Source organism: Xylocopa sonorina, chromosome 12 (genome assembly GCF_050948175.1).
Source record: "Xylocopa sonorina isolate GNS202 chromosome 12, iyXylSono1_principal, whole genome shotgun sequence".
Lineage (NCBI taxonomy): Eukaryota > Metazoa > Arthropoda > Insecta > Hymenoptera > Apidae > Xylocopa > Xylocopa sonorina.
The window spans coordinates 4968523-4980924 of record NC_135204.1 but is presented as its reverse complement, the minus strand read 5'-3'; the positions used below and the strand labels follow the sequence as shown (position 1 = coordinate 4980924).

Here is a 12402-nt window from a genome sequence, read left to right as displayed (position 1 = left end):
TTCTGAAATTGTTTTGAAAATGTAAACCATTGGAGTTAGATGTCTTCATTGATTTGTACTGAAAGCACGTTCGTAAAAGGATTATTATTTCTAGAGGTACTCAAGATATAATCTTTATTCTCTTCTTTTTATTTTGAACTTAGAAAGAAATATTTTCTTGCTTTTTACTTTAAGATGATTGAGTCGCGTTTTTAAAAATTTGAAGAAAATATTACCATGTTCTATGATATTTTCTCTTTAGAGATAATTTCTCATATTTATGAAGCGTATAAAATGGTGGCCATGGCAGGCCTATAAAGATCGCAGCGCACAGTAATTCAGTTAACTTTAAGTAGATTTAACCATTCTGTCCGTCCACTGGTAGTGTTGCTAGCTGAATCTACTTACAGTTAGCTGATTGATCGTACACCATAGCCTTTGCAGACCTATTCTGGCTATAATTTTCGAGATTCAGCAATATTAAAAACATCAGTTGGCAATTTTTTTGTGAAGACGATAGTCAAATTTGGATAAAAAATATTCCTCTAAAATGAAGATAAGAAAAGAACGAAACTTGCATCATTAATAATTACAGAGATAAAAATTTTTCTGCGATCGTCGTTTCAGTAAAAATTGATGAATACAATAAATTTGAAAAGTTATTAATGAGAAATTCGTAATATCAATTTTTATTGTCTTAATAATAAAGTAAATGTTAACTCGTCCTGGACTGTCAAGTACTTGACACATAAATTATCATGATGATGCAGAGAGTAAAGCAATAAATTTGTTAAATATCGAATTAAAATTAAATACATGAATAACTATTATTATGCAGAAACGTAACGAACGAACATTAATTATTCATGAAATATTCATACCATCGAAAGCCAAAAGCTTAGTTAAGCATTAAAATTCATAGGCGATATCATTATAATAATACCATTCACTGGAAAAATTGTTGCAATATGTTAAACGAACAATGATAATATATCATCGCGTATAATAATATATCATCAACGATGATAACATATTATCGCGAACATTGAAAATGAATTGTTTTACTCTCTTCTATAATCATCAGTAATATTTAATAACGAAAATGCTCATTGGTTATCCGTAACAAAAATGATTAACAAATTATCGAACTCGATCATCGTAATAATACAGATTACATCCAAAATTTCGTCTCGTTTTCGTCTGTTCAATAATCGAACTCTTGAGCGATGTTCGAATCATTACTAACGAATTTCGAAATCGATCAGAATAACAGTTTCACGTGCGAGTAACTTACAAACCATACCTGCACCATTACTCGCAGATCCATCCACGGTACTGGTATCCTCACGTAAGTCGAGCGACGAAAGTTATTTTTTATTTTGTTCTCCGTCTATTACCATCGACACAAATTTTTATTTCTATATATCCTGATTACTTTATCTCCTTTTTTCTTGACGATATATTCGGTTCAGTTATTGGTAATAAATAACGCGTTCGTCCTTCATTCTGCTCACTCATTTTCAACACAACGCACTAGTCGTAAATTACTTGTTTTCCATTTTATATATCACTTTACATTTCATTAAATAAGTCGCTGAAATTGCTTCTTCAATATATATATATATATGTAATTAACAAATGTTCATCGTACATTGCAACGTATAAATTCAATGTTATCAGAATAACTAGCTATTCTTTTTTTCTTCGACGTAACAATCATTTAAAAAAGGAAAGAGAAAAAGTATTATTTTACAAGATTAATGATAACTAACATTTAGTTAATTCATCGTTCCACCCTTTACGTGTTACATTTTTCATTTGGCAATAAAATTATTTCCACACGAGTGCAGATAAGAAAACTAGAATAATATTTAATTAAAATTCTTAAAATATCAAACGCGTAAAGGGTTAAACGATAATTATAGGAGTCTCAGCGCATAAACGAACAATCTAACTTGTCCACCGTAATTAATCTTTAATCAGAAGTGCCCTGAAGATCGTTTCGAGCCTTGGTCACTGTGGACACCCTGCAGCTCCACTTGTGGCCCTGGTCTCCGACTAAGATCCAGATTCATAAAGAAAGATTGGGACGCTGACAAAGATCTGAGTCTCGAAGAGTGCAAGATGGAACAAGCTGCCTGCGTGGCCAGCATCCCAACCTGCAACTTCACGAAGGAGGAAGCAGAAAGTAAGCGGAGTTAACGTCCATCAAACGCTTCATAATTTTATTCTTACCTGACTTGAAATACTTAAAAAAATTTATCTAGAACCAACGAAGAGCAACGTTTAAAACAACAATAAGGGAAATTACATATATTTATGTAGATTAAACTAAGCGTATTCGGTAAATACACTGCTGATAAATACGACATGCACTTATATTGGCTTTCATATTTAACATGTAACATTCGTTTTATCTTTACTCTAAATACTTGCAAAAATTACTACGGAAAATTACTATGTAATTGTGCACAACACGAAATTACAATTTGAACGTAAACGGTATTAGGTATGATAAGCCTGCACGTATAGTTCAAAATGCCAATATTTCGCGCAAGGAACCTACAATTAACGTTTCCAATTAAAAGTAACGGCACACAGGGGCTGGTTCTTATTAAAATGAAGAGCAGAAGTAAAACCCCTTAATACCCTCGTAATTCTGCTCACTGTCCGTCCGGAGCTTCGGATCGTCCCCTTAAAATTACAGCCAGCCCCTCGTATAATCCGCAACGGCGGCTCCTAATCTCGGAATATAAACTCGCGCTGCTAACACCTGAAACTGCTGCATCTAAACGAGCCGACTTACTGCAGTTAACGCGTATCGCGATTTCACGAGGGCAGCCATAGCGTGTGCCCCGTGATTACCAACTCGTTTTGCAAATATCGACCGTCCTCGCCTCGCACGCGATTTCTGCAAGCGAAAGTTCGTTAAAAAATGAGAAACTGTTGTTCGCGAACTAAAAAGTTTCATTACTAACCAAGAGGCCACGTGGATCTTCACGTTGTCAGATGTTTTTCATCCCCTTCAATTAAATGTCTTTCAGCGAATTTCTCTCGAGTTTATTTTTCGTCCAGGCTGCGGATACGAAATATAAGCAGTTAATTGTTCATTTGTAAAATAATGAACAGTATTATTTGTAAAAATTATTTGTAGAAAGTATTTTTGCAATGTAATTCAATTTATGTTATCGCACGAGATTTGGAGCAAAATCTAACGATTGTACTGTTGTGTTTCATTGGTAATATTCTTCTAACTTTGTACTTATGGTAACGTACGAAAGTTTTGGATTGTGTTATATATTCTAGACAATGTGAAACTTGAGAGCAAAAGAGTTTGAAATTGAATCAGAAAGTCCTTTAATAAAAAATGTACGAAAGTGCAAAAGTTACAACCCGGAAACTGGTTTGAAACTTTTAGTCGATAATGCGTATAAAGTGACTGCACCCTCGAAAGAAAATTTCAATCGAGGAACGTACCGTTATTGAACGTATTTTCAGAATTCCTTTTTTTTCGAAAACAGAGCTCGATCAAGCGCAGTTTCTTGGATTCTCGGAGAACTAGAGAAAAGAGATAAAAAATTAATAAATAGTCAGATATATAAATGTAAAAAATGTAAAGCAGGAAAGATTATTATCAATTGTAACAAATTGCAATGTTAAAAGTTGATCGTCAGTTATTATAAAAAAATTAAAATGTGTCTAATCGTTATTAAATCTTTTTACCACGTATTACGTGAATCATTTAGAGACGATCAACTTGCGATAATTAACTTCGTCGATAATAAAAATTTGCAACGACTATTCGGTTAGGTATCTCGATTTTACGAAGAAGAAAAGAAGTTAACGAATTGTGCAATTAATTGCAGAGATCTGCAGCGAGCCGATGAAAAAGGGCCGATGCAATGGTAACATTTTGCGCACGTATTTCGATAGACAGTCTGCCCGATGCCGTTGGTTTAGTTATTCCGGCTGCGATGCAAATCGTAATAATTTCCCAACAGAAGAGGACTGCAAAAAAATTTGCGGCGACTTCCAAAGTATGTCTTGCTCCATCATTTCTTTACTCTACCATTTTTCATAACAAATCTCAATAACTTCTGCATTGGAGCTCAGCAAATCTTCTTCGAGAACAGCTCTGTTACACATTTTAATATACTTCGTTATGTATATATATTTTTAACGTTAAACAAATTCGAGATACTCACAGAAAATAAAATAAAAGGAAAAAAATGTGTGGCACATCTCGTAGATACTTTTTTAAATATTAATATTCGAGGAAGATCTGCGGGAAATAAATAATTTAACGTTATTGAAAAAATATTTTAATGTATAAGAGGATGAGTGATTTTGAATTTTTCAAGTAGCTTTCAAAATTGGTAAATGAAAACAGCGAGGGTCCGTATTTTTTAATAAAATTTCCACCTTTATTCTGTGCACGCTTGCTCACTAAATAAACGCAGAAGAGACAAGGACAAATTTATCGTCTACGGTGAAAAACTATAAGGTGTCTCTCAGCAGTGTTCTCAGTTATCACATACCTGCGCAGGAGCAACGCAGCACCAAGATGAAACGAGCTCACCATGGTGATGCTAATTAGCAAACTTTTTAACTATTCCATTCTGAAAATTGAATTTTCAATCCGTCCCTACGTTTCGATTACGATCCAAAATGTAGACCAGGAAGCATACGTATATCTTAGATTAATTCTGTCTTAACGTCACTTGATCGCAAGTTTTATACTTTCTTACAGAGAAATTGGAATTCAAAGGCATACAACCGGATAGCCAAGTGATGGAATCGCCTGACACCATGGAAAACGTCGATTGTCAAATGTCGAAGTGGAGTCCTTGGTCAAAGTGTGTTAGGTGTAGCGGATACTCGACTAGTAAAAGGGAAATTACGGTGAATAATTTTATTATAGTTAGATTTTAATATTCGAGATGCCCGTTTAAATAACAAAACATTGAATATTCCTTTAAACAACATAATATTACTAATTATCGGAAATTGTAAAAAATATTCCTGAATTTTCCAATTTTACGGCACTCAAAGGTTCAAGTGTTTATTAAAATAATATTGGAAAAGTATAATTAGATAGGATTTATACTTTGATATATTCGTTCGAAATATTTCTGTGCGTGACAAACGCTTTAATTGATATGTGATGAGCGGATTAATTATGAAATTCATCACTGTGGCGGTCCCACCGTTAAAGTTTATCTCGATTGCAGAAAACGGTCATTTCACCCATTAAGAAATGTTATATTCCCTTTTCTCTAAATATAAATTAAAACTGCGAACGTTACAAACAAAAGATACGATTCATTTACTTTGAACATTTCAGGTGCAACCGAGAGGTAATGGTAAACCGTGTCAAACCAGATTACAGCGTAAAAGAAGATGCCGTAAATTGCCACAGTGCAGTAAGTACCATTACATAGAGTAAACCTGCAAATTAATATTTCAAGTATAATTAGACTATATACGTACGTAACGAAAATGAAATTTAATACGCAACGATTGAACGAATATTAACTCATAGCTATGCAAAGCGATGGACCCGGACGACGTATAAATCGCAATCAAAATTCCCAAACGGAGGATGAACAGAGTGAGTTTCATCAATTATCAAATAATAAATTGAAATCTGACTATTCTCGTTTACTGTGCCTCGTCGAAAAATTTAAAACCACTATTCTTTGAAGTCATTCTTGTTGACTTACATTTCAATGCAATTTTACACTGTAATTAAGTACACAAGTTTAACTGTAAAGCTTTTCAATTATTTGGCAAAATTAGTTTCAGTCGACTGCAAAATGGCACAATGGTCCAGCTGGTCGCGTTGCACGGTCACTTGCGGAGAGTCGTCGCAATATAGGACAAGGACGATCAAAATCGAACCCGTTGGCCCAAGAGCAAGGCTGTGCCCTCCTCTAGTGGAATACAGAAATTGTCACACGATAGAATGCCCATGATGATATCTATCCAGACATTTTACATATCCATTTTCTATTCTACTTTCACCTTTGAACGTGTCTCAATCTTAGGGGTTCCATTCAGTGTCGCTTGTGTATCATTAGATCAAGCGCAATGGAAATTAAACAGAACGCGATATATTATAAAATACATACTCGATTAGATATTGCACACGATTTCAAATCGATTTCTCTGCCACTATGAGAATCTGGGAATCTAATTTTCACGCATGCTCGACAAAATCTCTCTTCGACTCTCGATGGTTGCTTTAGATAGGAACAGAAACGAAGACACCGGAGCTATAAAAATTATTTTCAATGCTTTTAATTTAAAACGGAGAGAGAAGAAACGAATAGAAAATATAAAATTTCGACATTGACCATTGTGAATGTGATTGATTATTGTTAAAACCCAACTTGCTGGATGCACTGTACGCAATACGTAACGTGTCTATGTTTCTTGTAGTTTTTCGATGTATTTGCAAAAAATTCCTGGAGTTACGAACAAATGGTGACAATCAGTACCGTTTAGATATCATCGAATGTAACGTGTTCGCAGCATTCGCTTCGAAGACGCTTGATACATTGATACATAACAATTTGGAATTCCAATTTGCCGCTTTAATCGGAAGGTTTTGAGGGGAAAGTGAACCCTCCTATAACACGATTAATTCGCAACCCTCCTATACACGATTAATGAATAAGAAACTCTGAAATGATTAAAATGTGAATCAGTTTCGTTCTGCGTGTTATATAAAAATTAAACAAAATTGCACCCTCAGAGCACGAAGTTACAAAACCGTGTTATAAAACTACCGCGTTACAGGAGGGTTGATTGTAAATCCTAATAAATTATTGCGAGATACATATGTTATTAGAAAATCGAACACTGGAAAATGTTGAAAAAGAAATTCGTTGTTTATAGATGAATATATAAAGAACCTATTTATAATGAACTGTAAACCAATTAACATAATGTAACGCACAAAATATCGTGCCACATTTCGTGTCTGCTTCACTCTTCTTCTTTTTTTTTTTATTCTATTCAGTTGGAAACTTTGGTAGACTACAACGAGAGTTACTTAACATCGAGCAATCATGTTATTAAATCGTGGGTATACATTACGATTGAGTTTTATTGTAAGTAGTAGCTTACTTTTGTACGATAATAGCTCGTTCGCAATCAAAAAAGGACTGCATTCCAATTATTCATAAAAAAAAGAAAACAAGAATAAATTACGTTAACAGGATTTTTAGTAGAATTGTTTTTACGTCGTATTATAATCACAATACGGAATAGATTATATCAAAATTGAAGAACAGAAAACGATACTGTATATTTTACTCGAATTGTTATTAAAACAAAATCGTTCCGTTTCTTAAATATTTTAACATCCGAAACAACCTATTTATAGTAACGATATATAATATATATTTATCTGTACGAGTATTATTATAAAATATATATTTGTGGCATTTATATAGTGTAAGATTTAAGGAAATATAGATCTCAGTTTAAGACCAAATATATCGATTAGTGCTTATTAAAATTTGTACGATTACACATATCGCTAGAAAATAAGATCTTTGTTTATTACCGAGCAAGGCATAGCTACATTATTATATTCATTTGTATCCGACAATAATGATTATTCTATACACGATATGATAAAAAAAAAAGAAAGATGTCGTTTAAATTGCTATTCTTCTCTGGTATAAATATAGTAATCCTTGTAATAAAAATAAATATGAACAATAAAAACTAATGCAAACATTAATAAACTTAATAAATTGTTTAAATAAATTATAATTAATTATTTAATAAATTATTGGTAAAAGCTCATCGCTAGTAAGATGACAAACAGAATGAATAATAATGCTTAGAATCTTTCCAATGATATTCCAACGTTTTTTAAAAATGTATTATAATTTAAGAAAAATTGCCTTTTCATTAAAAACCATTGATACGATACCGGAAATAAATAATAATTCTTAATAGAGTCATTCTAATTTTGTTTTGCTAGAAAATGGATATCTTTATCATAAATGTCGTCCATTTAAAATAAAATACATGCAAATGTCTGTATATACAGGGTGACTCAGTATTCGTGTGACAAATTTTTACAGATGATACTACACTTCAAATGCAACAAAGAAAGTTCATATAAACCTAGGCCCGATTTGCAGAAATGGCAGCGAAAATTGGGATTTTTGTATTTTTCTTCAGGGAAACAGCAGTTTCAGAGGTGCATTTCACAGGTGCGGTATCATAGGTAAAAATTTGTCACACGGGTAGTAAATCACCTTGCACATTCGTAATTCGATACAAATATTTATTACATATACTTAGCATTATTCCAAACAAAGGCAATCTATAATAATTATTTTACCTTGAATGGCGTAAAAATGTATGCGATATTTATATGGAACAAGTCTTATTTATTTCAGTTGAGTGTCATTCTGACGTTCCTCTGGGCATGAACAGCGACATCAGTGTGTGCAAATCATATAAAAATATTATTTAAATATTTTTAATTTACCAAGCTCTTGCTGTGATCGTCAGGACACAGCAAGATAGTTTTGGACGCAGAACAGGAAAAGCGCAGTCGTGTCATCCGAACGGTTAAAAAAAGAATAATTACAGGAGATCTGTCTCTCCACGATGCGACTAAGACAACTGCTCATTTTGCTTCTTGCTGTATCCAATAAAATTTGCCGGTCGAGCCTCCTCGATGACGAGATACGGGTGGTACCGACACCTCTGTCCAGCCTTCGAAGTAATTACGATTTCATAATAGTGGGAGGTGGATCCGCTGGATCTGTGCTAGCCAATCGTTTGTCGGAAAATGAAAATTGGACGGTGCTACTACTGGAAGCTGGCAAAAACGAACCTTACGTATCCGAAATACCAGCATTGATGCTGAATTTGATAGGCAGTTCGTACGATTGGCGATTCAAGACAGAACCGGCTCATGATTATTGCAAAGCACTAAAAAATCGAGAATGCTCCTGGCCACGTGGCAAGGTAAGAACATTTTTCTCACTTTCTCATGTACATACTCGTATTATGATAAATGTCGATAAATTGGTTTCCTATTTACCAACCCTTTGTCTGAACACCCTATAATCCTATCACCTTGCATTTTTTAAGTAAATTGCTAAGTTAAGATTGCTTATCGTTCGAACATAATGCAAAAATAGAAAACCCATAGCATTCAAAGAATACACAACGGCATATTTAAACGATTCTGAAACGAAAGGAGAAGTAATAATTACTGCACAGGTACTAGGAGGAAGTAGTGTACTGAATTACATGATGTACATCCGTGGCAACAAGCACGATTACGACGGTTGGGCGCAGCTGGGCAATCCAGGCTGGGATTACGAGAGCGTGTTACCTTATTTCAAAAAGTCTGAAGACATGAGAATCAAGGAATACCAGGATTCACCTTATCACAGCACTGGCGGATACTTGACCGTCGAACGTTTCCACTACCATTTCCCTGTGACCGAATACTTCTTAAAAGCGGTCACCGAGATGGGTTACAATATCACGGACGTAAACAGACCCACTCAAACTGGATTCGCCTACACGCCCGGAACGTTAAGGGACGGATTCCGTTGCAGCGCGTCGAAGGCTTTCCTTCAGCCAGTTTGGAAGAGGGATAATCTGGATATCATCCTCGAAGCGTTAGTGGAGAAAGTACTGATACGCGAAGGCAAGCGTTACGTTACACCGTTTTATGATTCAATTAAACTATATACAGATTATCTACACTTTTGTTCACATCTCACGAAACTATTTCTCTTCTGTCATGCAACTACTACTAGAGAACGTATCGAGTAAGAATAATCGTTAAATTGCAGATGGAGAGTCAAAAATTGCTCACGGCGTTCAATTTCGTTCCGGATTGAAACGTTACACAGTGAAAGCGGATCGCGAGGTGATCCTATCAGCTGGCTCGCTGCAATCACCGCAACTGTTAATGCTGTCCGGGATTGGCCCGCGGGACCAACTGGATCAATTAAACATTTCCTTGATCCACGATGCTCCCGGCGTGGGGCAAAATCTTCAGGATCATGTATCATTAGTCGGATTAATATATTTGTTGTCTCCACCAGAAGACTATGAGGGCGACGAACCTTTCAACTTTAACGTACTGTCGCTAACAAACTTCACCGCAGTGTCGGAACTCATCGAGCACAAAGCGTGGTTCACGAACCTCCTATCCGAGAGCACGGGTTTCGTTTACACCAAATAAGTATTCTCATCCCCGTTATATATTACTAAACGATCGCTTTCGTACAACTGGCCCTCGCTTCTCCTTGTCTGGATGACTTTCTCCGAGTTCTTAATTTGGCTTCATCTGATTTGAAACTTCATCCTCGGCCAGAGATACTTGGATTCGCTTCCAAACATTAACCTTGCACTGACTTCGATGTTTCTAACATCTTCTACTCTGTTTTTAATCTTAAAACCGCAAATCTAATGCGGTTTTAAAGTACTTTTTTATAAGAATAAGCGGTGAGGGATGTAAAAAGTTGTGACGATACTGCGATAGCCGTGGTGCGATCGCTCATCTCATGTTTTCTCTTCAGGTACGCAAATGAAACTCATCCAGATATACAGATCATGTTCAGCGTCGCAGCTCCAAATACGGATGGCGGTATTTTTGAAAGGAAAGACGTAGGCATACTGGACGATTATTTCATGGCGGATATTAAAAATATCGAGTTCCATAACTCGTACGCACTGTATCCGACCTTGATAAGACCACGAAGCAGAGGCTACATGAAATTGCGAACGACGGAACCCGGTGATTCTCCGATCTTCGTCGCTAATTACCTCACCGATCCTCATGACCTTGACGTTTTGGTATAAACACTCGATATTTATTAACAATCTTATGCTTTTTAACCAATTATAGTTTGTATAAAAGTTCATCGATCTTTGGCTTCGCTACCGTTACTCGATAGTGAAAATGAACGATTACTTTGCATTCGGTTTTTAAGTCGAATGTTGTCAGGAATAGTGCAACGTGGCCAGGCTAATATTATATCATTCGCTCCACAGATTAATAAAATTAACGTTATTAATGTTCGTATATGTTTGAACGCAGGCAGAAGGGATGCAAATTGCTGATAACATAATGAATACGCCAGCAATGAGGAAGCTGAAAGTGCAGCGAACTCCGAACAAAATCCCTGGATGTTCGTCACTTAAGTATCCATCACTGGATTATTGGCGTTGTCTTGCGCGGTACTTTACGGCGACGTTTTATCACGTGTGTGGAACATGCATGATGGGCCCAGCCAGCAATAATATGTCGGTGGTCGACGCCAGACTTAGGGTGCACGGTGTATCCCGTCTCCGAGTAATTGACACCTCCATTATGCCGACAATTAGTTCTGGAAATACAAACGCACCGACCATTATGATCGCAGAGAAAGGCGCTGATATGATTAAAGAGGATTGGCAGAGTAACCCGTAGTTCCGCCTGCCCTCTGAACTGTTGTTAATTACGAGATATCAATTTTTCTCCGCTGTTTGTGTTTCATAAAGGAATGTGAATTATTGAGATGTTCTAAACTTTTACCAGAAATAAAGAATACAATTTCGTTATCCAAAAGCTTTAGAATTCTGGTATCACTTTAGTGTTACTAACAACGACAATGCCCCTTATATAATTTATCGTCTACGGTGAAAAACTATAAGGTGTCTCTCAGCAGTGTTCTCAGTTATCACATACCTGCGCAGGAGCAACGCAGCACCAAGATGAAACGAGCTCACCATGGTGATGCTAATTAGCAAACTTTTTAACTATTCCATTCTGAAAATTGAATTTTCGATCCGTCCCTACGTTTCGATTACGATCCAAAATGTAGAACAGGAACCATACGTATATTTTAGATTAATTCTGTCTTAACTTCACTTGATCGCAAGTTTTATACCTTCTCACAAAGTAATTGGAATTCAAAGGCATACAACCGGATAGCCAAGTGATGGAATCGCCTGACACCATGGAAAATGTCGATTGTCAAATGTCGAAGTGGAGTCCTTGGTCACAATGTGTTAGGTATAGCGGATACTCGACTAGTAAAAGGGAAATTACAATGAATAATTTTATTATTGTTAGATTTTAATATTCGAGATGTCCGTTTAAATAACAAAACATTGAATATTCCTTTAAACGACATAATATTACTAATTATCGGAAATTGTAAAAAAATATTCGTGAATTTTCCAATTTTGCTGCACTCAAAGGTTCAAGTGTTTGTAAAGATGTCGTTTAAATTGCTATTCTTCTCTGGTATAAATATAGTAATCCTTGTAATAAAAATAAATATGAACAATAACAATTAATGCAAACATTAATAAACTTAATAAATTATTTAAATAAATTATAATTAATTATTTAATAAATTATTGGTAAAAGCTCATCGCTAG

The 12402-nt window shown here is 35.3% G+C and overlaps 2 protein-coding genes across 2 annotated transcripts in view; both read left to right on the top strand.

The window, feature by feature from the left end:
- LOC143430035 (spondin-1) overlaps positions 1-6062 on the top strand; it is a 31673-nt gene extending 25611 nt beyond the window's left edge. Inside the window, exons 10-16 of the mRNA XM_076906005.1 lie at positions 1963-2167; positions 3846-4016; positions 4440-4562; positions 4730-4881; positions 5324-5402; positions 5522-5590; positions 5779-6062. Of these exons, the coding sequence (XP_076762120.1) occupies positions 1963-2167; positions 3846-4016; positions 4440-4562; positions 4730-4881; positions 5324-5402; positions 5522-5590; positions 5779-5954 (975 nt within the window). The 3' untranslated portion in view covers positions 5955-6062. The remainder of the gene's footprint in view (positions 1-1962; positions 2168-3845; positions 4017-4439; positions 4563-4729; positions 4882-5323; positions 5403-5521; positions 5591-5778) is intronic.
- A 2554-nt stretch (positions 6063-8616) lies between these two features.
- On the top strand, positions 8617-11446 carry LOC143429615 (glucose dehydrogenase [FAD, quinone]-like). The gene is made up of 6 exons (XM_076905293.1): positions 8617-8979; positions 9238-9673; positions 9822-10201; positions 10349-10416; positions 10554-10830; positions 11075-11446. Exons 1-6 carry the CDS (start codon positions 8617-8619, stop codon positions 11444-11446), a joined length of 1896 nt encoding a protein of 631 aa, XP_076761408.1.
- The last annotated feature ends 956 nt before the right edge of the window (positions 11447-12402 follow it).

Bases quoted from the DNA above. Each gene is read 5' to 3' on its own strand.
- LOC143429615 (XM_076905293.1), top strand. From the start codon at position 8,617: ATGCGACTAAGACAACTGCTCATTTTGCTTCTTGCTGTATCCAATAAA. The intron at 9,674-9,821 runs GCAAGCGTTACG...GTTAAATTGCAG, and splicing joins GAAAGTACTGATACGCGAAG to ATGGAGAGTCAAAAATTGCT. The intron at 10,831-11,074 runs GTATAAACACTC...GTTTGAACGCAG, and splicing joins CTCATGACCTTGACGTTTTG to GCAGAAGGGATGCAAATTGC.